This window comes from Tasmannia lanceolata, unplaced genomic scaffold, assembly GCF_043159265.1.
Source record: "Tasmannia lanceolata isolate RefF3 unplaced genomic scaffold, GAP_Taslan_0.1 ptg000013l, whole genome shotgun sequence".
Taxonomy (NCBI): Eukaryota; Viridiplantae; Streptophyta; class Magnoliopsida; order Canellales; family Winteraceae; genus Tasmannia; species Tasmannia lanceolata.
Window position 1 is genome coordinate 9,209,681 of NW_027518690.1, and position 21,060 is coordinate 9,230,740.

A 21,060-nucleotide genomic window follows, 5' to 3' on the forward strand; every position below is an offset into this window, starting at 1 on the left:
TCTCCTCTGATTAATAGATTTTCTTTTCTAAAAATTGTAGAGAGAGGGAGGTGAGGGAGAAGGAGAAGCAGATCATAGAGAGAGAAGGGGTTGGAGGAAGGTTGGCAGCCCTTAGGCTCTACCATTATCGTCATCCCCGGGGATCTTTAAATTCGGCACCTCTATTTTTCTCCGGCGAGAATCCCATTAATTCCGGTAAGCATCTTTGCTACATTGCACAGCCAAAAAGGTAAATCCCTTTCGCATATCTATTCTATATTGCAATCTAAGCTTCATAGTTTAATAGTGCTGTGTCATGTTCATTTTCACTTGAGGAATAATTTCTGAATCAAGGTTTTGTTGAGGTTCTGTCTTAGTTTTTGTTGTCTTGAGCTTAGTGATTGCCATGAAGAAGTGGTAATTAGAGGCCTGATTTCATGATCTTACTTTGACTTCGTGGTGTGTACTAATTTCCCTTGGATCCATACTTTAAGAGGTGTTTGAAATTTTATCAGAATTGAGTTGCACTGATGATTTCTTCTAAGAATCGAAAGGTTATCACAGTGAAGGTTTTGAAGTAGTAGCTTGTGTAAGTTACATGGCTATTGTTTCCAAGTATCTGGCTCATCTACTTTGATGCATTATTCACGTAGTGATTATGGTGAGATCCGATTTAAGCATGAACATGTTTGATGGTTGCATATACTTTATTTTGATCCTCTAATACCCTGTTACTTCAAGAGCAGAACTGTAATAGCATTCATTGTCATGGAGACTGTTCCTCTTGTGGTTCGGACTATCATTTTGTACCATTGATATTTGATGTCAAGGTGTATAGTAGAGATTCAATTTCTTTTGTGGTTCAAAATATCATCTCTTATTACCGATATTTGTCATCATGGAAGCTTTATGTCTTTTGTGGTTTGGGCCCTCAGTTTTATTATTGGGTATTTGTTGTCATAACAGAGGCTTTGTTTCTTTTGCGGCTATACTATCATTTTTTATCAGTAATGTCCCTTTGGAATTTGTTATATGATCAGAACCAGGGATTTACCCTCAGTTGCCTTGCTATCATTGCTAGGGCGATGAAGGCGATAGCCCAAGCCCATCCTTAGGGGACTTGCTCAGTCTTAGTAGAGCTTCCTCTCTTTTATTTAGAGACTTCTCTAGTCTTTTAGAAACCATTAGATGGTAGTTTCTCTTCCTCATTTAGGAGACCATTGTGGTCTTATTAGCGAGTTCCATTATAGGAGATACGCTTTGTCTCGTTAGGCAGCTCTCCTCTGGGAGCAAGCCTCGTTGCTTAGAGCCCGCCTTTTCCCATTGGAGGCATACAGTGCCTCATTTATAGAACCTCCTCTGTTTGTCTCTCTTTCGAGCTAAAAGACATGCTATGTCTTATTTGTCCCCCTTTATTAGAGTGTTAGAGAGTCTTTGACTCATTTATCTTTTTTAGTGGTAGTATTAGAGAGTCTTTGATTCATTTCTCCTTTAGGTTGTAGTATTAGAGAGCCTTTGGCTCACTCGTCCTTTGGATGGTATTGTTAGAGAGTCTTTGTTTCACTCGTCCTTTGACAGCGTTATTAGAGAGTCTTTGACTCATTCGTTCTTTTGTTAGTATTTTTAGAGAGTCTTTGACTCATTTATCCTCGCTTTTGATATTGTTATTAGTTGGGAGTTTCTCCTTAGTGCTGTCGCCGTTCTTCTTTATTAGAGACTAGCACAGTCTCATTAGAGATTTTCTTATTTGTGATCTTAGATCATTCACTCGTCTTTGGCTTTATTTTACCTGGTTTAGGGGTTTCCCCTGTTAGCCCTAGGGTTTGGCCCTAGGGTTTTGCTTTGTATTTTCCCTTAGGTCTTTGACCAAAAGGGTGAAAACTCTTTAAACTTCAAAAACATTGGAAAAGTTTTAAAATCCAAAAAACATTGAATATTTTAAAACTCAAAAAACATTAGAAATTTAAAACATAAAAAACATTTGAAAAAACCTTAAAAAAAAGCCTAAAGTGTTGAGTGTTTTAGAATTAGCAATTAGGGGAGTTCGTTTTGAACTACGTTGGCTTGATCCTCTCCCACGAGGTACGTAGTGCAGCTCGGGATTTATATCCCAAGTCCAGCCAAACTTTTGTAAATAACATTTTAAATCTTTTTGAATAAGCAAACCTTTAAAACCCTCTTTTCAAAAGATCTTCCTCTAGAGTTAGGAGTTTCTCCTAGATAGAGAGTTTTAGAGTTAGGGTTTTCTTTTGATAGGTGTTTGATTGTTTGTTTGTTGTGTGCTTGTTTTAGAGTTAGGGGTCTGTCCTAGAGTTATAGGAGCGCCTCCGTCCGGTCAGTCGGCGATCCACATCGCCGAGTGATGACTAGAGTAGGACACGCTAGTCCACCCTTTGTTTTCCTTAGAAAACACAGCCTAGTTACACATAGGTTGTAGGAACCACCTGCATTAGCCTAGGGCTAACCTGCATTTAGTTAGGGCATATAGGGTGTCCTAAAATCTATAATTCATTGAAATTTAAATAATTGCTCAAGAAGCTTTAATAACTAGTCCGGTCTTTTAGATCGAGTCCAGGATAGAGGTCTAGGTGTCTTAGGCATCCTAGTTTAGAATAGGCGCGAAGAACTACGTTGCCTTGATTCTCGCGGAGGCGGGGATACGTAGGCTTCTTTGGATGAACACCAGACCATCCGAGGACTCGGGCTAATCATTTAGAGTCTTAGGATTTGCTATGTTATTATGGTATGTTTTGATGTGTTTTCTTACTTTCTTGTACTGGTACTATACCTTTAGCTGTAGCTTGCATGTGCGTGTCCACCAGAAACTTAGACACCCATTAGGCATGTCACTTATAACCTAGCTTTGCTTAGGTAGCACATCTTTCATTTCATTTTATGTATGCTTATTTCTCTATCCTCAGGAAATGCATGCTTAGGTAGACGATTCCTGAGGATTGTTCCCATTTCACATGATTTTTACCCAAACTTCTTTGGAGTTAATGAAAATGGCATAAGAGACCAAGTGCTTGCACTCGGACGAATTGGTTGTGCTCTTCAGACCTTCCCCATTCGTAATCAGGCACGAACCCATATATATTTCTGGTTATCCATTGCACAGAGGATTTGATTTTAGGGTTCCATGGCATATCCATGGATGGCGACTCTGAGTTTATTTTAGGTATGTCTCGGTTTCGAACCTCGGTTCCGGAGCAAGACATATCTCTTTCTTTTTATATCGCCACTCGTGCTATGCTATGAGGGTGGCATCCGTTATGAGAGTTCCTTGGCAGAGCTCTCCTTCACACGTGGATGATCTAGAGGATGGTGTGGGGACTAGTTCCCTCACCTCTACTCCCTTTCAGATCGGGGTCCACAAGATCAAAGATCTGATCCAGATCCAAATCACAAAGCCAAATGGGCCGCAATATGAGAGATTTAGATCAAGAGATCTGATCTGGATCCAGATCACCATGCCAATGGGCTACGGATGTGAGAGGTCCAAATCAAGATTTTCTCGGCATCCAAACAGGCCCTAATGATGAATAAAATTCTTTTTCAAACATGATCTGTAGAGAGGGTGATAAGATTACCTGTTGAAATGGTGACGATCAGAGACAAGAATCAGATCTATGCGACGATGACGCTCTTCCCTTCTTCATGACCTCCGATCTGAAATTGTCGGGATGGAATTGCCGTCGGAATGGATTGCTAGAAATTGGAGAGGATGGTCGAAAATAGTAGCAGAGAAAATGGATTTGCAGGGGTTAAAGGGAGAAGATGATGGGTTTGGGTAAATGAGAAAAGGGTTTGAAATGATAAAGAGGTGGCTGCTGTGATTAAGAGAGGTGGTCGGATTCCGGCGAGAACCCCCACCGAGGAAGGAGAAGAAGGAGATAGAAGTGGGTGGCTCAGCTGGATGCCATGGCGGGAGATGGAGGTGAAGTGGAGGAAGGAGATGAGTGAGGATGGGGGCTGCTAGAGTGGTTTGGCCGGATTTCGGCTGGAAGTAGGGTCGTAATACGGCAATGCCTTGCCGGAGAAGATGAGGTTGGGGTGATTGGATTCCGGCAAGCTTGCCGGAATAAATGGGGATGCTATGGTGGTGATGGAGAAGAGGGTTAGAGATAGGGTTGGATGGAGGATGTGACCGGATCAATGGTGAAGATGGTTTGGTGGTCGGATTCTGGCAAGCTTGCCGGAATCAATGGAGATGGTGCTGGCTATGGAAGATGGTGGCAAGGGGGAGAAAATTGGCCGGAGAAAATGGTGGCCGATGGAGCTCAAGCCTCTTCTCTGTTGTTTCCTCTCTACAATACCCTCTCTTCCTCTCCTTCTCTCTGCTTTTTCTTGATTGTGGCTAGGGTTTTTTTTTTTCTTTTCCAAAGAAAATGAGGACCCCCCTCCTCGAAGTCGTAATTCGGTGGGAATTTTTATAATGGGGAATGACAAATTCGCACCCCTTTTCTTCTCATTTGGACAGCCCCCCATGGTATATTAGGTTCATTTTTACTATAATCAGCCCTCCCTTTTGGATGAATTACCCCTCTTCTGTCTTAGACAAGGGAAATGATATCAATTCAACCCCAATTTGATAATAACACAAACTCGGCTCTGCCCTTTCTCATTTGATTCTTCTGAAATTTGAGGGCACACCTCTTGGAATAACAACCATGCTTTGAGGGCTCTGCACTCACTAATGAGTAGGATGGGTCAACGAAACTCAGGTTTCTCTTCACACTTGAACATGCTTCCATGAATTTTCGGGACCTGTATTTAGGAAACTCTAGCTATTAACCTCGGAATTTCTATTCGATTTCAAGGGTTTGGTCAAAATGGGGTGTCTACACCCCGCCGGTGAATCGACGGAGAAGAAAACCTCTTCGGCACGCCGGTAAAGCCCATTCGACGGAGAAGAAAACCTCTTCGCCACCTCGTTGATGCACGCCGGTGAATCCTGCACTCCGCAAAAGCTTCAATCACACCGTTGAACCGGTTTTTGCAGGCCGGTGAAGGAACTTGAAGTAGGTTTTCTTCTCACAGTTTTTTAGACAGTTAACAGATGCAAAACCCATTTTTTTAGGTTTTCTTCACATTTCTTTTCTCATCTTCCACTATCATGTTAGGGTTTTGTTAGGGTTTGTTAGGGTTTTTGTGAAGTAATTTCATGGGGTTTTGTTAGGGTTTTGAAACCCATTTCAACCACTATCATGTTAGGGTTTTGGTGAAATAATTTCTACTGCTATTTTAGGGTTTTGTTATTGTTTTGCAAAATCAATTTTGAGTACTTAGGGTTTTGGAAATCCAATTTCGAGTACTATTCCTTTATGGTTTTGTTTGGGTGGAGATTGAGTTCAATTACTGGTTTGTAGTGAGGAATTAGTGGTTGAGATGTGTTGAAATAGTAGGTAAATTCTCTTTTACTGGTTGAAATTGGTTGCAGAAGGGGTTGAACTCTTTTTTAGTGGTGGAAATTGATTGAATTAGTGGTGGAAAACTGGTGTAGTGGTTGAAATTGGTTGGAATAGTGGGTGAACTCTTTTTTCAGTTGTGGAAATTGGTTGAATTAGTGGTTGAAAACTTTTCTAGTGGTTGAAATGTGTTGAAATAGTGGTTGAACTGTTTTTTAGTGGTGGAAATCGGTTGAATTAGTGGTTGAAAACTACTTGAGTGGTTGAAATTTGTTGAAATAGTAGTTGAAATATGTAGTATGTACTTATTGTTTGAAATGGAAATGGTGCTGAAATTTGTTGCAATATAAGTTGAAATCTGTAGTGCGTATTTATTGTTTGAAATGGAAATGGGGTTGAAATTTGTTGAAATAGTAGTTGAAATCTTTAGTGTGTACATATTGTTTGAAAAGGAAATTGGGTTGAAACTTGGTTGAATTTTGGTTGAAATATGTTTTAGTTGTTCTTTGTATCTTCTTTGTAGTGAGGAATTAGTGTTTGAAATCTGTTGTAGTGGTTGAGATGTGTTGACATAGTGGTTGAATTTTGTTATACTGGTTGAAATTGGTTGAAATTGTGGTTGAAATCTATTTTAGTGGTTTAAAATTATAAGGTTAGTAGTGGTTTAAATTTATATGTGCTTCAAATCTAACATTTGGTGGTTGAAAACATCTGCTCACATACTGCAATGGTTATGTTTCTGCAGAGAAGGGCGGAGTAAGTAACGCTAGGCTGACATCATGGTGAGTGACTCTGAGCTCTACCCGTATATTTATTCATTCATTACCAATGTTTTTTAAGTGTGTACGCTTTTACGATGATGTAATTCTGTGCATGCACTTTATATTTCATCTAGATGTTGTCCTTCCCATTTCCATGATTGCATGCAGTCCTTAGTACTTAGGAAAGAGCATCAAGATTTGATAAAAAGAAGCCCATTTGGACACTTAGTCAATCTAGAAGGTGTCAAACTCCATAAAAAACTTATGAACATTTTGGTACGGTGTTGGCAAAAAGAATGCAGGGCCTTTAGAACAGGTGGTGTGATACTCGCCTTTAAAGTAAGCGATGTAGCACAAATTTTTGGCCTAAGTATGGCAGGTGAAGGAATAAAAATTGACTGGGGTAGAACGGATCCTGTGGAGAAATCCTTTTAATTAATAATTGTGGAGAAATCAATAATTATTAAGGCAAGCAAGAAGTGTAAAAAAAGACTTTGAAGGGAAATTCCTGAGTTAGGGAAATTTTGTCTTTTTCTTTATTCAATTCAAGAAGGAAGTTTTAGCTTTAATTGCAAGCCATTTGTCCTTCTCGTTCTTCATCTCGTCTCCCTTTGGAATCGAAAAATGTCATCATCCGAAGGGGATCGATTTTGCATCTGCTTGCTAGATCAAGAAGACTCCGTTAATGAATCCGCAGAGAAAATGCCATGATTGTGCATATCTGCCCTCAAGTGTTACTGCTGATGGAAATTGATAGGTTTCATGAAGATCACTACTGAAAATAGTGTGAATTGGCTAAAATTTAGATTAGAGACAAGTCTTCTCAATGATGATGAGTTTCTCTCTTGTTGTAATCAATTCCATGGCGTTTTCATTGGGTTTTGCTTATGTCTTCCTCTGTTAGTCCAAGTCTATTTAGATCTTTGTTTTGTAAAGAAAATTTAGCGCCATAAAGAAGGGAATCATCGCAATTGTTCAATGTCGAAGCTACAGTTTCAAGATTAGAACTATGCTCGGTTTGCACAATGAAGTTCTATCCCATCGAAAGTGAAAAAGGGTTTGAGAACAAAACACACCCAAATTTGGCTTGGGAATTCCAGCGATTTTGATCGGCAATTCCGGTGATTTAGATGTGCTGCTCTTTGGAGATGAGCAAGGTTCGATGGAAGAAAGTGTTATAACGAAAGGAGGGTATGACCTCGATATTGAATTATCTCATGCATTATTTTAACTTTCTAACATAGAAATGTCTATAATGAGCATAGATTTCTAGCTTGAAAATGTTTCACTTACCCCATACTTCTTCTTCTTCTTCTTCTCCCCCTTTTTTCTCTCTCTCCCTCTGTACCTGATTTCTCTGTCCCTCTCTCCCTGATCTCTCTATTCTTTTGGTTTTATTTCTTAGTATCTCCCACTGAATGAAACGGTTTACAGTGAGTGACAATATTGAGAACGATGCCCATTCTTTAATCATTTTAAATAAGATTACAACCAATGCCAAATGTTGCTTTATTTTTCTATTTTACCATGTTTTAATCAATATGCAATAATGACAGGTTTTCATTTCTTTTTTTCTATTTATCTTATCTTTTTCTCTATACCCATTGTTCTATTTTGCTTTTTTTCTCCCAAATGTATTAAAATGATCTATTCATTGAAAATATTTTTCATGTTTCTAGGACGTGCATGGATTTCCATATAGTGTAGACGTGACAATAACACAAATTGAAGATCCTGAGATGCCTGTCTTCTTGGATGGCCCAAGACCTAAATTGAATAAGCTAAAAAAATAAATCAAATTTACAAGTTGCAAAGAGAGGATGATGTTCTTGTCTTCGTGGACGACCCTAACAAAAATTGAATGACCTTCAAAATCAAACAGCTTAACTTGAAGTATATAATAGAATCACCATCTTTATTTCCTGTGAATTTCTTCAAAATTCTCCAAACAAATTGAACACTCGACCTCTCGCACTGTTACTGCTGAGTACTGGATCGTGGGCAATTTTATCACCTTGTAAGCACTAATGAGTCAATCCCGATACTTAGCAGCAAAGTAGATTAAGGAACACCCCAAAAAACATAATTATTGCGGTCGCAACCATTACTGGGATGCTTAGGAGGTGGTACTCAAAAGGAATTTTCCTAAAAAAAAAACAATATTTGGAGTCACTCAAATAATGTATGACCAATCGATTGTCAAAATACCAAACAAATAGTGCCCAAGAGGGGGCTATCACAGCGCACTTGCATCACCACCTGAGCTTCGCTACCGCTTCGCCTCATTAGGAGGTTGAACCAAGGACCTATGGAAGTCGGGCTGCCCCGTCCCCATGGCAACGCAACGGTGTCCTGAGGGAGGAGTTTAGAGGCCTTATAACAGCACGGACCTCTTTTTCTTTCAAGTAGCAAAGAGGAAAATTTAAGAAATGTCAATAGAAATAAAACTACAGGAAAAAAAAGTAAAACATACCTTATGACTTTGTTCATGGACCAAGTATGATAAGACAAATGGCCCTTATAATCCAACAATAACTAAAACATACCTCGTGAATTCTTCTTCTTCCTCTTCTTCTTCTTCTCTCTCTTCTAGTCTATCCCGCTCTCTTCTGTCCCCCTTTATAATATTTCTTATTTCCACTTTTTCTTTCTTCTGATTTGCATCATTTTCAAACATTGCACTCTCTTCTTCCTCCTCTATCGTTTTGTTTTAATTGCAGTGAAAATGGGAGAGCTTCGATGGAGACACATCAACATGATCTGGAGCTTCTATATGAAGCTATGCCCACTATTACATAGTGGGCCCCATATATAAAGGATCTTGACAGTTCATCTGACGTTAGATAACCAGGTGGTTAGCAATCAAATTCAACACCGTGAATGATCTATTAAGCAATTAATGGTTCTATTTTAGGTACTCGGAAAAATCATATGCCTTTAGTTGCAAAATGCTTTTAAATAGGTTGTTTAGAGAATTTGCACGGCAATTTAGTGGAATGCCTTTTGGGGGCTTACTTTTGCACCAGAGAAAACCCACATAGACTAACTTTTTGGCATAATTTGTCTTGTTTATTAATTCATCCGAGGTTGTTGTTCTCTTATGCAAAATGGATTTCCCGAAATTGCCTAACAAAGCCCTTTCTTAGAATTATAACAAACTTTACAAGCTTTATTAAGAAAAAGAATACAGGGTTTCTTTTGTATTCTAATGCTAACCAGAAAACTAGCATCCTTGATTTAGTTTATTCTGATGTATGTGGCCCTATGACTGTGAAAACTCTTAGTGGTGCATTGTATTTTGTTTCTTTTTTTTTTATGATGCATCCAGGAAAGTTTGGACCTATCCTATGAATAACAAAGATTAAGTGTTTGAAATCTTTCAGAGGTTTCATGTTATCGTTGAGGGGCAAACGTCAAAGGCATTGAAATATCTCTGCTCGGATAATGGCAGCGAGTACACCTTAAGAAAGTACAAGGATTATTGTGTGAAGCATGGCATTAGACATGAGAAGACCGTCCCTTACACGCCATAGCACAATGGTGTTGCAGAAAGAATGAACCGCACAATAGTGGATAGAATTAGAAGCATGCTTTCATTTGTTGGGCTACCTAAGGAGTTTTGAGGTGAAGCCATGTGTACAACGTGCTACTTGATAAATCGATCTCCTTCATCGCCATTAGGAGAGGTGCGAAAGAGTATGGGCAGACAAAGATGTGTCCTACTTACACTTACGAGTGTTTGGATGCAAGGCCTTTATGCGTGTACCTAAGGAGAATCGAAGCAAGCTGGATGACAAGGCAACCTAATGTGTATTTTTGGGTTATGGTGATGATGAATTTGGGTACAAGTTGTGGGATTCCAAGGCCAAGAAGTTGCATAGAAGTCGCAATGTCCATCATCAAGATATGTCTCTCATAGAAAGGGAAAGAAAGGCGTCAACAAGATATCCATCATCAGAGTATGTGATTCTCACATAAGCTAAACCTGAAAACTTCAAAGAAGCTATGACACATAAGCATAAGGAACAGTGGCATAAGGCTATGCAAAAAGGGATCAATTCCTTGCATAAGAACAAAACCCATGAGTTGGTTGAACTGCAAAGAGTCGAAAAGCTTTGAAGAACAAGTGGGTATTCAAAGTGAATAATCAAGATGACAAGAAGAATATGAAGTAGAAAGCAAGGCAAGTTGTGAAAGGATTTAGGCAGGAAAAAGGTATTGATTTTGATGAAATCTTTTCTCCCGTGGTGAATATGTCCTCTATTCGCACTATCCTAAGTCTAGCTGCTAGTCTAGACTTAGAAATTGAACAACTAGATGTCAAGACAGCTTTCCTACATGGAGACTTGATTGAAGAAATCTACATGAAACAGCCAGAAGGACTTCATGTAAAGGGCAAACAGCACATTGTTTGTAGGTTGAAGAAGAGTTTGTACGGGTTGAAGCAAGCTCCAAGACAGTGGTATCAGAGCCAGATATGTGGTAACCCCGGTGTAGACTCCGAGGATGGAAATATCCCTCGGGGAAGATCTCGGTAACCCTGGTAAGCCTCCGAGCACGGAAAAATCCCTTGGGGGAGATCTTGTAGTTCCCACCTTGCCTCCGCATGGAGGGGTGAGATTGTCCACGGTGCTTCCACGTGGAGGCGGAGATTGTTGGGGGGTTTCACTTGAAAGAAATTAATCCACATCGAATAAGTGAGTGGAAGTGGATGGGCTTAAAAGGATTCGGGCACCCTCCCCTTAATGGCTAGCTTTGAGAAAAATACGAAAAGTGGATAGCTGCAAAACTTATCTATGTGAAAAGGGCACCTTTGCTCATATCATCAAAAGATGCACCAATCTTAAAAAGGTGGAGGGCAAAAGACCCTATAGCCCTTCCTGACACCATCAGAGTCCAACATCAATTATTCTCTTTCTAGATTTGAATATTTTATTATTTCTTAAGTCTCTTTCTCTGCTGAAATTTTATATTAGTATACCGGCCATGTTATCAAGGAAATCCTATTATTAAGCACCCTCACCCTCACATTATTACGAACTACCACATTATCAAGGAAACCCTATTAGCAACCTCTCTCTCTTACAGATCCATTTAAGCTTCTAACCCTCACCCTCACATTATTACAAACTGCCACGTTATCAAGGAAACCCTATTAGCAACCTCTCTATCATACAGATCCATTTAAGCTTCTACACTGCATAGGCCCGTCGTTACCAATGAACGTAAACTCGGAAACGACAACGTTACTAAGAATATACCAGCAACGTTTCTCGGCCAGTCATTGCCAACAAACGAAAACCCTAAACTCAAAAACAACAACGCTATTAAGAATATACCGGCAACATTCCTCAGCCGGTCATTACCGACGAACGGAAACCCTAAACTCATAAACAACAACGTTATTAAGAATATATCGTGTCGGCCTGTCGTTCCAACGAATGGAAACCCTAAACTCAGAAACAACAATGTTATTAAGAATATACTTGCAATGTTCCTCCACCCGTCGTTGCCAATGAAAGGAAACGACAACGTTATTAAATTTACCGCCGTGCGTTAAGCGATTACTTCGCTGTCCGGCAACGTTATTCACTAGTCGACCTGTACTTTTAAATAACTTGAACCCAAAACCGAAACGTTCTGAAACCGAAATCGGCGAAATGTCCCAAATTTCGGCCGAAATTTCAGAAATTTCATCAATTTCTACGAAATTTAAAAAATTATATTATTTTTTTAATCCTTTCCCAAATTTCAGCTGAAATTACTGAAATTTTGGCCGAAATTTTGGCCCAAAAATGGGGATTTGATTTCCTTTGTCTTTACCAAATTCGCTTGAAATTTTGGGATTTCAGCAAAAGTTTTGGTTTCGGCTTGGTTCGAAATTACTCCCGAAACCGAAATTTAAAACCTTGGTTGCTATCACCAAATTGTATTTTATTTGTAACATAAATGAAAAATCTAAAACTCAAAGAGCAATAAACGCATATCGGTGATAGCAACCAATGCATGGGGGCACCCTTTCATCTGATTTTTGCTTAGAATTCTCCGATAGGTGAAATTTGCTTACTAGCTATGGAAATCTTCCCAGGGTAAGGCAAGAGTTTGAAATCTTGCCAAACATGACCTATAAATTCACAAAATTACCGTAGGAACCAAGACCTGAAGAATTTGGTGGATCAAATTTTATCAGATGGTAATAAAATGCGTGATTCTTGTTAAACTTTTAAAATTTAGACTACATGTGTTTCGATCAAAGCCTAATAGAATAAGAGGAAAAACCACGGGGACCTAAGGTGTAATTTCATTTCATTTTGGCTGAAACATTTCGTTCCATTCTGAAAAATGGAACAAAAACACTATCTTTTCCGTTTTGGCCAGAATTTCATTACGTTTCGACCCATTTCAGCCCTTTTCACTATTAAAATTGTTAGAAGGGTATTTCTCATCCCCCCACACGGAAACAAAAAAATCCACCCAAAACATGATAGATTATTTTCCTTATTTTTTAGCCACTTTTCACCTCTACTAGTTCTCCTTCTCCCACCAGGCCTACCCTCGTCTCACCTCTTGAGAAACTAATTTATCATGAAAAAAATAATTCATGGTTGCCAAACATAACCTATAAAGTCACAAAATTAATGTAGTCATAAACCAAGACCTAAACAATTTGATGGATCAAATTTTATCTGATGGTAATAAAATGTGTGATTCTTGTTAAACTTTTAAAATTTAGACTACATGTGATTCGATCAAAGCCTAATAGAACAAGAGGAAAAACCACGGGGACCTAAGGTGTCAATTTCATTTCATTTTGGCTGAAACATTTCGTTCCATTCTCAAAACTGGAACAGAAACACGCTATTCCATTTTGGGCAGAATTTTGTTACGTTTCAACCCATTTCAGCCCCTTTTTTTACTGTATTAAAATTGTTAGAAGGATATTTTTCATCTCCCCATTTTAAAATTTAGACTAAATGTGATTCGATCAAAGCCTAATTGAACAAGAGGAAAAACTAGGGGGACCTAAGGTGTCAATTTCATTTCATTTTTGCTGAAACATTTCATTCCATTCTGAAAAATGGAACAAAAACACTCTCTATTCCGTTTTGGCCAGAATTTCGTTATGTTTCGACCCATTTAAGCCCTTTTTTTACTGTATTAAAATTGTTAGAAGGATATTTTTCATCTACACCACCTTCCCCCAAACATTAAAAACCCTATATAAACCCTATTAATTTTCTTTCTTTTATTGATATTTGTAATAAATTTAATGTTTTTAGTAATAGAATGTGCTTCTACTAATTTTGGTTCATATAACGATTTCTTATATGTTTCGAGCAACATTTTTAGATTTTAAAAAAAAAATTCTCCTTATATCATCATTTCTAAAACAAATCGTGGAAGTAGCCAGAACACCAAAACGATGCTTTCCATTGCCCAAAACGAAGCGGCAAACAAAACCGAATTGAGACCAGAGAAGAGAAAAAGAGATGACTTTCTTAGTAATCAGTTATATGATGTATTCTTTATAATAGAGTCAGGTAAAAATTCTTGGAAAATTTTTGAACATATATAAATACCTAGTTGAAACAACTTGATCAGAGAAGTATCCCATAAAAATTCTTCTACTATTAGAGTGTCAATGGATCAACTTCGAATCAGATCTACCTATGCCTTGGTCACGATGATCTGTTCAGATCCCTTATCGGATCCTATTTTCTATGTCTGGGTCATGATCTATCTTCACTCGAACTGTCCATCAGAGTGTCCTAGGTCCGACTTTCATGGTATACAATTAGGGCTTAAGTTTAAGATAAGTGGAAAATACATATTAAGGATATTAGGATTGTTTTCACTGGCCAAATTTTTGTTGGAGTTCCACGCAAAAGCAAATAGTCCCACATCGGATAAGTGAAATGGATGGGGATGGGTTATAAGGGAATGGGCACCCTCCCTCCAACAACTAGCTTTTAGGGGTGAGTTCTACTTGGTTAAATTCCCTAGCAAATGGTGTCAGAGGGAATGTCCTCGGGGAAGATCTCGGAAACCCCAGTGTAGTATCTCATGGTTCCCATGTTGTCACCGCGTGAGGGGCGAGATTGTCCACGTTGCTTCTACGTAGAGGGGGAGATTGTTGGGGTTCCATTCAAAAGCAAATAGTCCCAAATCGGATAAGTCAAATGGATGGGGATGGGTTATAAGAGATTGGGGACCCTCCCTCTAACACCTAGTTTTTAGGGTTGAGTTCTACCCGGTTAGATTCCCTACAATTTTTTCCACCATCTTCCATGACGACGAGCTCCACTACGTCCCCATCCTTGGAACCGACCCTCTGATTTATTCTGTTTGAGAAAGTAAGAACGTAAACAAGAAATAGTTGCTGTGCATAGCTCGAGGAGAGAGAAGTGGTAAATTTTTTATATTTTGGTTTTGAGTGTAGGTTTAACAAGAAATTGGTATTTAAGTGAAATATGATCAATGAAAATTTAAGTGAAGAAAAATTATTTACTATTTTGGGTAAATTTTATTGCTTCTAGTAATTTCCAGTTATTGGTCTCCTCTCCTTTGTCCACTTACAATTACAATGCCCAAATTATATTTTTTAAAGTATATTTTGAGTTTTCCTTAATTTTTAAAGGCTGCTATATTCTTCATTTTTTTGCACTCCCCCTTATGTCAGGCAACCACATGTCCTTGGGCCTATTCCAATCATACATCCCGTGCCTAAGATAAAGGACCACAAAAATTAATAGATTATTTTGTTTTTCTTGGTAGAACCCTAAACAAGGCTTGGTCGATCTGGCTACTGAGAACAGTTACTCTTACTTCTCTGTAATTTCCTTTTTCATTATTATTATTATTTTGATGGGTAAGCTGGGGTTTGCTGGGGCCCTTACTTGTTTATTTGATAAAGAGAAAGATGATACAATTATGGGTACAATAAACCATCCCTAACTCGTAACATACAAGAGAGGGAGATCGAAAATTCAAGATAGGTGAGCACTAAGCCTAGAGATAGAAATGCTTAATATTCCTGAGTCACATAATCAGCTAATTTGATAGGAGTATGTTGGGCTCTTTGAGAGCGTTTTGACCTAGTTTTCTTGGAAACTTCCTGCCATGGTTTATTTGATTCCTCTAGTTGTGGACTCTCTTCTTCATTGTCCTCTTGCAGTCTTGCTCAATTGGGATCAGATTGACTAGATGATGCTACTCGATCAATGAGAAAGAAGTAAAAATAGCAAATATGATGCCACAAATGGTAAATGGGCCAGACATGTTTCATAACAACGGACCAGATTACATACACATGGCACATGTAAGGGTGTGTGGTAAGAGGCTAAGAACCATCATCTTGCATCATCTTACTGTATTTGGGATGAGCATAATGAAGAAAACTTACAATTTCTCTGTGATTTCGGTCTCCTCGATGAGAGAGAAGTAAAAATAGCAATCATGAAACCAAAAATGGCAAATGGCCGGACATGTATCATATCAACGGACCAGATTACATACGCGTAGCACATGTGAGAATTTAGGTAAGACTTGGGATTAGTGATTTTAGGATTAGTTTCCTTTTATCCATTTGTTTTCAATTTCTAGCTAGTTCTTTGTTAGGTAAGACTTGGGATTATCTTATTTTATATTTGCCTGTGGACATGTTGAGATTATGATTATATTATCTTATGGTGGACTTAACTTTAATGTTGGATTTCATTTCCGCTTCATTGTTGTATTTCGGTTAACGGGCCGAGCTTTGGGCCTTTAAAATCCAGGCCATTACAGCTGCTATCTTCCCCATTTTCTTTCTGAGCTCTCCATACCCCAGGTAACAACATGCCCTTGGGCCTATCCCAATTGCACATCCCACGCACCTAAGACAAAGGACTACAAAAATTCGTAGAAGAGATTTTTCTTGGTAGAACCCTAAACAAGGGTTGGTGGATCTAAGGGGTTATGATCATTTGATTTAAGTATTCAGCACTTGGCTAAAATTATGGTTGACGTTTAAATCAACTAATTAGACTGCATACACGAGGCAGAGTATAGTAACTAAACTCATGTTATTATTTGCTTAAAATGTCGCGAGTACATAGTATAAATACCAACATGGACTGATTCATCAATGGAAATTTAAGTGAAGAAAAATTATTTGCTTAAAATATATAAGCAAGTACGAGTATAGTAACTAAACTCATGTTATTATTTGCTTAAAATGTTGGGAGTACATAAGTATAAATACCGACATGGACATAGGTAGTCCTCCAAAGAAGCGATCCAACTGATTCTAGCAATTTCCCCCTGGTCCCCCAAAAAAGAAAGAATGAACGGTAGGATAACTCTTACTATCAATGGGTTTAAGAGTATAGCATTTGGGGGCATCAACAGCACTGGAAAGCCGATAATGGTCGACATCTTGAGTATCACCATTTTCCAGTATATACTTCATTTGTCCCACATAACTTGCATGCTTAAATCCTTCATCTGCAAAATGGCCACTCCCCATCTGAGGCCATGGTTCAATGCCAGCGTTGGTAACTCCCCCACCCCATTGAACAATAGTAGCATGATCAGTGAACGTGGAAGAGAAGAGAACATTTGGCCAGTAACCCACCTTCTTATTATCGTTTCCAAATAATAACCACCAATCTTTGGTCACGGGATCCTACGATTAAATAACAACATTAAACAAAAAGTAATTAAAATAAAAGAATCAATATCTAAAGTCAGAAGGAATGATTCACAAGATACAACTCCCTTCACTCTAAAATAGTGGAAAATCCCTTTAAGTTGTTCCCATACGCGCGCGCGCGCACACACACGGATTTGCTAGCGTCCATCACAGAAGGCATTTTGAGGATGGGCTGTTGCATTGAAATTAGCCACCTCATGAATGAAGGAAAAATCTGCTGAAAAGTGAGCCTAAGTTGCTGCTCTCACATGCAACAGCCCATCCACGAAATGGCTTCAGTGATGGACACTAGCAAATTCCATACATATATATATATGTGTGTGTGTGTGGGGGGGTGGGGGGGGGGGGGGAGGTTTATGAGCTATGGCTTAGCCTGAGCAAGCCACTATAAACACACCATCTCCATGTTGTTGGACTCGTCCAACCCATTCATTCCAAAGAACCTCGCTATGGCTTAGCCTGGCTTTGCCTGAGCAAGCCACTATAGATAGGGTGTTCCTAACAACCCATCTCCATACAATCATCCTAACCACTCGATCGGTAGAAGCCCACTTTCTAGCCGTCCATTCTAAAACTCAATCCAGAAATCAACAGATACCACGATCCTATGGAGATTATTTCATACGGACACCTTACCTTCGTTGGGTCCTATAGAATGAACATGTTTGATGAGTCAAACAACATGGGAGATGGCGCATATAGAGGGATGCTCAGGTTGCACGATACCACAGTGTCTTGTGAGATATAAGTAACCAAGAGTAATAGTTATACTGACATGTCAAGTGGGTGGGCCCGTAGAATCAATTCCTTCTTACAGCATAAAGGGGCAATTATATGATGTTGCATGCACTCATTTTTTCTAAAGGAAATATGAGAGGGAAAATGTACAAGTTTGGGAATCTTGTGATATGAAAGTGCTTGCTATGGATGGGTCAAATACAAAAAGCCAACACATGGGACAATTCTGTTTAAGCCTTAAATTTTTGTAGCCTTTCCTGATAAATTTCAAAGGCAACAAATTGGAGGATAAGAATTTTGGTGTGTGTGTGTGTGTGTGTGTGTGTGTGTGTGAGAGAGAGAGAGAGAGAGAGAGAGAGAGAGAGAGAGAGATATTTTGGGAAGCCTAGAAGATAAATATGTTTGAAGAAGTAATACCTACTTGCACTTATAGTTTCATCAAGTGAGACCTAAATCTGCATGCTCATATTTTTCCAAAGAAAAATATAACATATGTAATTTAACAATTAACTCTAGTTACAAGTCCCACTCTTCTTCTTATTTTTTTTCTGAAAAATGCATCCTTTCTGATTGAAGGTAAAGGAATTCAAAATTACCTTGTATACAGCGAGTATTAAGGAATATTGGGTTCCATTATAGGATGAAATCGTTTTAAAAGCAGCTCCTAGCGGTATGTCCGGAGAAACTTGTACGAAACCTGGGCAGAGAATATCTTCGCATTCTGTTTTACCATTCTGTGGTGTAGGTAAACCGGAAAAAAAAAAAACAAAGATGAAATCAGTAGCATTCTAATAACAAATTTATATTAATTTGGATGACACAAGATTAAGTTACTTTTCAAACATACCTTCCAGGTCGTACTTAAATGAGGGCGAAAGTCATTGTATATTTTATGATCTACCTACACATTTTAAAAACTTGAAAATAAGAATACAATATTATTAGTCGTCTTACCTAATTAATGCAATTGATCCCACAACATCGGTCGTGTTATTTGTTAAGAAAACCACCAAACGCATAAAGGACCATATGAGAATGATGCAGATCACAGATCAAGTATTAGATATTAGCAGATGAAGGTTGAATTAGATAACTTACCGCCCATCCAACCAATATTCCAACCTGCAACACATCTGTAACAGCCATATAAGTATAACTAGTTTGGTTGCCTATAACTGTTGGCTCCCATACATTGAGGTCTGCTCTTGTTCCGTAAAATTTTCCCTTGTATGACATTTGCGTTGCAAACTGTGAGTAATAAATAAAATTTGTGAGTCAATAACCTTTTATTTATACACAGAGGCATTATATAACAAAATAATCTATATACTACACATGTTTGTTTTAGGATTAAGCAAAACAATCATCTTAATGTTTCCACATTTATTAAAATATGACTATATTTTTCATTTAATAAAGAAAAAGGATATTCTTGTCATTGAAAACTTCTTATTGAATTTCATTGAATTTTATTTGTGCAAAAGGGAGGAGTGTTATAGAACTACATGAAATAAGGGTGTCTGATGCAGCCCACACCCATGCGGCTGAGAAATTTGAAGCTCACATGAACCATCCCAAGCAAGTGAGAAGATCGGCCCACGTTCAAGCCCAACATAAGGACCAAGCCCAAGTTGAATCCACCAAGCATAAAGGCCATCTCAAGCCCAAGATCATGGACATGCTAATTCGGGCCTCATCTAGTTGCATTCTCGTCATAATGATTCTGGTCGGTTTTGAAGCACGAATTTAGACCTTAGATGGATGAGTCATGGAAAATGTTAAACTAAGAAGTTGTAGATCTTTGAGTTATGTTTCCGACGGATATTTATGGTCTTCATTTGGCCAAGTAGTTGGAAAGTTATGACCATTTTAGTAGATTGTTTCTGTAGGACTTTGACTAATTAATGTGTTTTGAATTCCTAAGCTATTAATGATGAACGTAAGTCCTTAAAATAGTTAGTGGGCTATCTTGAATGTCTTTTCTATTGTATTTTCTCTATAAAAGTCCAGCAAACATCTTTAGTGATGTTTTTAGCTCAATATTGATGAAAATTTGCCAGGAGCATTTTCCCTTGAACCTTGTAGAGTTCAACCTTGAAACCTAGAAGAGTTTCACTCCTTCCTTGAAGATTAGGAGCTTTCCCCTATTGTTTGTATCCTTGAAGAGTTGTAACCATCAATCTAGAAGAATTGATGTTACCACTCTTCCTTGGCAACCTAGAAGAGTATGCATTGAAGTTGTTATCTTTACCCTGAATGTAATCTTTGCTGGACATCCCACTTCCAGCATACTTTCGAGTAATTTGCAGTTCTTTTCTGAGAAAAGTTTCTTCACCAAAGTTATTGATCTTTGAGTCCTTGAAATTTTGGCTTTGGAATCAGGTCATTCCACCCCATATCGAAGGAGATAAGCTAATTTTACTGAACTTGCGCAAATCTGCTTCCCTATATCCAAATTATTGAGCGATTGAGTGTGTGTCTATCACTCTCCCGATCCTTAGTCCAAGAAGCCTAGGGGAGGCTTGCATCCGTGTCTTTCTAGCAGCTAAATTTTCTAGAAATAGGTTCATCTTCCTCACAACAAAAATAATAGAAACTTATTATGTAGTAAGAAGAATCGGAAAGTTGACTTATAAATCATCCATATTGACTGAACTTAAAAAAAATTGAGGTCACTTATTTTCTTGGGTAATACATACAAATTTTTAATAAGATTTTATAGAAAATGTACACAAATTTTAAAATATCCAAGCTTTGATAGAAACATGCACTCGAGTTTATATTGAGTATTGAGCGAGTAGGCCACACATAATTACCTCAATTCCAAATCATGTTTCCAATTATTTGAATAATGATTGAACTCTCATAAAAACAAATTATCCGATTCATAAAAAAGTTTATAATAAAATTATATGAGACGAAATGTGACGTACACGATTATTGGGTTGATCATTTGAAAGAGTCTCAGCATTTGAAGAATATTGTTTTCCAAAATTTGTGGCAGATTTAGCCCTAGTTAGGGCTTCCTTTTCAATCCTTCTGATAGGAACTGTTCCTAGAGGGCACCCTCCGTCCATGAGCTCTATCCCTAAAGATACGGCTATTGAAGAATGTTCTTTGACCTCAATCACTTTTGGAAGAGAACTTGGACTCATCTGCATCGCAATGTAAAATTTTCATCCCTATATTTACATTGTAATGAAAGAATATGTTCTATTTGGAAATGAACACCTAGTCTCACATATAACATATCACTTGAAACTGTAAAACAAAAACTACAAAAAAATATAAGAAACGACCTTGATCTTATGATTCCTTAATAACGGATGATCAAAAGCAGGTTGTTTGTTGATATCAACACAATCAAAGATCTGCCCATATTCAGCCTGAAAAAAATACAAATATCCATCAATTTCGATATCATCGTACCAATACAATCTCTCTCTCTCTCTCTCTCTCTCTCTATATATATATATATATA

The 21,060-nt window shown here is 38.2% G+C and overlaps 1 protein-coding gene across 4 annotated transcripts in view; it reads right to left on the reverse strand.

The window, feature by feature from the left end:
* Nucleotides 1-16,331: 16,331 nt before the first annotated feature.
* Nucleotides 16,332-21,060, reverse strand: part of LOC143889724 (protein neprosin-like) — a 31,479-nt gene continuing 26,750 nt past the window's right edge. For 2 of the 4 annotated variants that reach the window (XM_077394036.1, XM_077394037.1), the window contains exons 4-7: nt 18,678-18,827; nt 18,427-18,480; nt 18,176-18,313; nt 16,332-16,814 (exon numbers count right to left, since the gene is read on the reverse strand). In XM_077394036.1, the coding sequence (XP_077250151.1) occupies nt 16,437-16,814; nt 18,176-18,313; nt 18,427-18,480; nt 18,678-18,827 (720 nt within the window). In that variant the 3' untranslated portion in view covers nt 16,332-16,436. Of the gene's footprint in view, nt 16,815-18,175; nt 18,314-18,426; nt 18,481-18,677; nt 18,828-20,512; nt 20,735-20,878; nt 20,966-21,060 lie in introns of all 4 variants that reach the window. The other 2 variants (XM_077394034.1, XM_077394035.1) reach the window with 2 other exon arrangements.